The sequence below is a fragment of the Coloeus monedula genome (assembly GCF_965178545.1).
Source record: "Coloeus monedula genome assembly, chromosome: 10".
Classification (NCBI taxonomy): Eukaryota; Metazoa; Chordata; class Aves; order Passeriformes; family Corvidae; genus Coloeus; species Coloeus monedula.
Window position 1 is genome coordinate 1,022,257 of NC_138790.1, and position 4,874 is coordinate 1,027,130.

Below are 4,874 nucleotides of genomic sequence, written 5' to 3' on the forward strand. Positions count from 1 at the left end.
CAGGAGGGCTCCCTGTGGCCAGCAGGGCTCCCTGTGGCCAGGAGGGCTCCCTGTGGCCCGTGCTGTTCCAACTCCCGTGTGTTGCAGCCGCCGTCGCGGAACCGGCGCGAGCGCGCGGAGCTGCGGCCGGACTTCTTCGACTCGGCGGCGATCATCGAGGACGATTCAGTAAGGCCTGGCTTGTTCTGCTTGCTTTGAGCTCCGCTCTTGTCCCACCTCGTGTAACCGCTGTCTTCTCCCCCCTTTTCCAGGGATTTGGCATGCCCATGTTCTGAAGTCTGGCGAAGACCTTTTACAAACTTGGAACTCTATTGTTTAGAGCTAGAGGCCTATATACTGTGATAGCTTGTATGAAAACCACATTTTTGATGTGATACGGTTTGATTTTTAACCAAATGATTGAGGTCAACCCCTTGGTGTAGTGACGGAGAGAAGAGGAGCTTCTTAATGACACACGGGAATGTTGGCCAATCCAGTCACCTCAGAAGGGCTGACCTAAAAAATCATTTGTATCCCTGTTCTTGACTGTCCTAATACAGATTTTTTTTTCCTGGATGAGGAGGAAGTTTTAAATTGTTAAGACAGCCGTCAAAATAAACACTGTTCTACATATGTTTTCTGAAAACAACATTGAGTGAAAACAGAACTTTTTAACTTTATTTTTCTGCTGTACAATTTAAAACAGTTTTAACATTTGCCTTTTTATGTTTTCAAAGCTAGCCATTTTTATTAAACCTATGCCTATCAGCCACTGACTAGCAAGGCTGCTGTAAGCAGGTCGTTCTGGCTACGGAAAAGTGTTTTGGAACACACTGGATTTGATTAACATTATGGTACGCTTATGTTCTCTCATAGGCATGGAGAAGAACACTCTCAGAGAAGAGGTTAGAATTCTAATGACGTGCATCTCTGCCAAAAAATTTCAGATTCTGATATGATAAACCCAGATTTTATACTCTTGAGAAGATTTATTTTTATTTATAATGGGACATAAAGTAAGAGATGTCCATGAAGCCACTTTTCCAACAGATGCTGTGTAACATTCATTTTATATAGCACATGGGGACACAAAAACAGTAAATTTTCTATTGGTACTTGCTCTGTGCATTTTTAGCAACTTATACCAGCAAATAAAGTATTCTCAGTAAAACACACAAACGGTTCTCAAGTAATCACTTTGCTGTTTTTACTACCTACTTCAAGCCTGCCAACACAAGGTACATAAACAGCAACTTTCCTATTAAAAAAAAAATAGTTCAAGGGTGGGGGAAAGGATCACTTTAGCATACTAAAAGTAATTTTAACTGTACCATAAAACAGAGTCTACTTTCCATGCCATAAATACCCTTTTCCGCTATTTTTGTAAATTAATTTTGCCAGTTAGAAGTACTGTATGTGCTGCATAGAAATTTGTGCTTAGATGGTGAAGTTCTTAAGCTTACAATGGAATACAGCTACATTTTCAGTGTTAACTGTGCATATTGAGAGTAATTCTTTGGAAAAAAATACGATTTTTCTAAAAAGCTAAAAACATCCAAAAAAATTCCAAAAAAACCCCAAAACATTCATTGTACTAAGATATTTTTCAATGTCTTCAATAATTTGGAATTTCATTATGCTTCAATTTTATGACTCGACGTAGTAGCTGCTCCTTACCCAGCCTGGCCTGGCACCAGCAGTGCTGGCCCTCCACAGCTCCAGATCTCCAACAATTGGCCCCAAAACCTTAATCTTTCTGCACTCAGTAGCAGTTGAGATACAAAGCAGACTGACCCACTTGGAGCACAGCAGTTTCAGAGGTGCTTTAGTTTTAGCAACTGCAGAATAATCACGGAGCTTTTTTTCTGTTTCGAGCTTCCTGGACACCAACCCAACCCCTCAGTGCCCAGCACGGGCAGGGAAAGAGCCCAAATTCACCCAGCCCAGCACCTCGCCCCGCTGAGCTTGGCTCTCACAACATGTGCAGTTCTCAGACACGGTTGCCAAAAATGTTTGACCAGGTAATTCAGCCATTCCTCGTTGTGGGTTGGGGATGTATTGGTCCCAAGAAGTAGCTGGAACTTTATAAACCCCGCTACCTCCCTCTGTGCACCCCCACGGCCTGGGGGCAGGAACGGCTGCAGGACCTGTCCCAGGCTCACTCTGTGAGCATGGTGGCACAACAGATGCTGCCCAGTTTGAGTCAGAGTCTCAGACAAACCTTGTGCTTCACAGTCCTCTGTGTGGAAAACTGATTCCTAATTTAACATTGTAGAATACTGTATAACAAACATTTATTATCATGGTACCTGCAATGGGTCTCCAGTTCAGTTTGCAGTCAATAGGTTTTTGTATTATGAGTGTCTCCTTGATTGGTTTTGCTAGTACTTCTGTAAATTGTACATTTACAATATGAGGTTTTTTTTTTCCTTTTGTACAATTTAAAACTGATGCTTCACCTTTCATTTAATAAACTATACAAAATCATGAGTATGATGAGCACCCTCTTCACTATAGTTTTCTTTTAAGTGCTTGTTTGGACCATCACATCTTGTCATCCCATTTATTACTAGGAATTCAAGGAATTACCAAAGGCAAGACTGACAGGTAGCTTTCATGTAGTCCAGGCTTCACAACCAGACCTGTAGCCCACTCCCTTACCCACTCAGCTTCAAGAGTGATGGAAACTCTCTCTGGGCTTCTTTCTCCCCTCCATCCTGGTAGGGTTGGTTGTGGGGGGTGAGGGGGGTTAATGTGAGATTGCTGTAAATCTGGGAAGGCCCCACACCAGGTGCAAGAGCTGCACTGCTAAAACAGTTTCTTGAACTGCCATGAGGTTGAAGAATTTCTCTCTTCTGCCCTATACATCTGAAGGGACCTGGAGGCTTTGGGAAGAAACTGCCATGGGAAAGGCTTGAAAGCTCTAACAATCAGCTGGGCTAAATGAAGTTTTACTGAAACAAAATGTCCGCATTACTCCCATGTCTCAGGGAGCAAGGTGCTATTTTTGTCCAACCCATGAATGATTTCATCTCTGTAGTGCTAAAGAAAACTGACTGGTTTATCACCTGGCCCACTTCCTAAGGAAAAATCACTGGAGTCAGGAAAAGGAACAAGATGCAGCAGCTGAGGCCCAGGGATGATTCAAAGTCTCAGCTACTCCCAAGACAGAGCCTGAAAGTTCAAGTGCTTGTAAGTTATGCCAACTCCTGCTGCACTGAGGAACACAGTAAGTAACTTGCCTTGCTGCTGCGTTCAAAGGCTGCCCATTGCTGAAAGGATTTTATTTTGTACCTCTTGGTTTTTTAGGTGACTGGAATTCAAGGAAATCCTCAGGAGCCTGGTCAGAGCAGCTTTTGAGCCTGTTTCCAGCATGTCCTGCTAGAGCAACTGCCTGTTTGAAAATGGAGAGGATCTAAAGCCTAATTCTTGTGCTGGCAAGGGATGGGAAAGAGGATGGCGTCTGTAGCAATACTGAGGTTAGGAAACAACTATCAGAGCTGTATTTTCCTCGTTGTGACAGGTGGGTTTCTCATGGAGTGACTGGGCAGGCTGAAGAAGCTGAGGAACTGTATGTGTATCCCTTCACTTACCACAGCTTCTGCCTCTAAACCAGCTTTACCTCTGGAAGATCTTCTTGGGCATTACAAACCCTTACAGTTTGCTCACAGTTAACTAAGAACTCCCCCCATGGCCGTGACACCCAACACAGTAACATTCTGGTTTACATTCCCTGCTGCTGCAGCCAGCTCTGTTCCCTGGACAGCCCCGAGAGCCTGTTCCTGCTGAGGCACAGACAGGTAGGGTCATGCAGGCCCCAAATGTGCAGCAGCCAGGACAGCCAGGGTGCCTGCAGCCTGGAGGTGCTGCCTCCCATGCATCCAAAAACCTGGGGAGCTGGGACTCCTACTTGAAATGCTCCTTTTAGTGCTTTTAGATGATGTTTAGCTGTTGCTTCTACCCCCACAGGTACCGGCTCCAAGCTCCACAGCTCTACCCGCTGCACTTTCCTGGGAAGAGAAGCTGCCTGGGACATGGTCATCCCACCTCTGTCCTCCTTCAGGCTCATGCTGGGGAGTGAGCAGCAGCAGCTACAGTGCAGGTAGGGAGGCTCTGTCTCAATAAATGTGAGTTACTCACAGCAGCCAGGTCACTGCAGCCTCTCCTGTGCCTGGCAACTGGTGCAGCAGCACTAAATGTGACAGTGGCTGTTCCTCACTGCCTTGGGGCTGGAGGGAAAATGCAGCTTCTGCTGAACAGGTGAGCACAGGCCCAGGGCTGGTCAGAGTAACACCTCCTGCAGTGGTTCCTGGCAAGGCTGGCAAATAATCACAGAGAAACGAGGCTGGAAGGGGCCTCTGGAGGTCTCTGTTCCAGCCGCTGCTGAGGGAAGAGGATTTGCATGTTCCACCAAAACTGCCCTTTTTTGTCTGCTGTCCTTAAGAGGGGGCTGGCTGTGCCTCCCCTGTGCCACCCACCTCTGCCCTGGGCTCTGAGACCCAGCTGGGCCCCGGTGCTGCTGCAGCCAGAAGGGAAAAGCTGCCACAGGCCAGACTAACAGAGGAACAGAACAGCTGAGTCCAGGAGCAGCAGGGCCTGGTCTCCAGGGCACTGGAACCCACGCTCACGATTTTCCTCTCTGAGCCAGTGATGCAGGAAGTGCAGTCAGGTCTGTGGCCAATGGAATACCCTTGAACTCCACAGGGCTCCAACTTCCCAGCATGGGAGGTGGCTCAGCCCTGCCTGAGCCACCTCCAGGGCCTATGGGATGAGGGAGCCAATGGAATGTTTGACCTTGAGCAATTAGTAACAGCTCACCTGCAGCAGGCAGGGCAGGGTGTGTTGAGTATTAACCACCAAAAAGGGTTTAGAGAGGTGAGCTGGTCAGACCCCCA

At 46.8% G+C, this 4,874-nt stretch overlaps 1 protein-coding gene across 1 annotated transcript in view; it reads left to right on the forward strand.

The window, feature by feature from the left end:
- The window catches only part of STAG1 (STAG1 cohesin complex component), a 168,790-nt gene extending 166,359 nt beyond the window's left edge, over window positions 1-2,431 (forward strand). Inside the window, exons 33-34 of the mRNA XM_082288099.1 lie at window positions 88-168; window positions 252-2,431. Of these exons, the coding sequence (XP_082144225.1) occupies window positions 88-168; window positions 252-275 (105 nt within the window). The 3' untranslated portion in view covers window positions 276-2,431. The remainder of the gene's footprint in view (window positions 1-87; window positions 169-251) is intronic.
- Window positions 2,432-4,874: the final 2,443 nt, after the last annotated feature.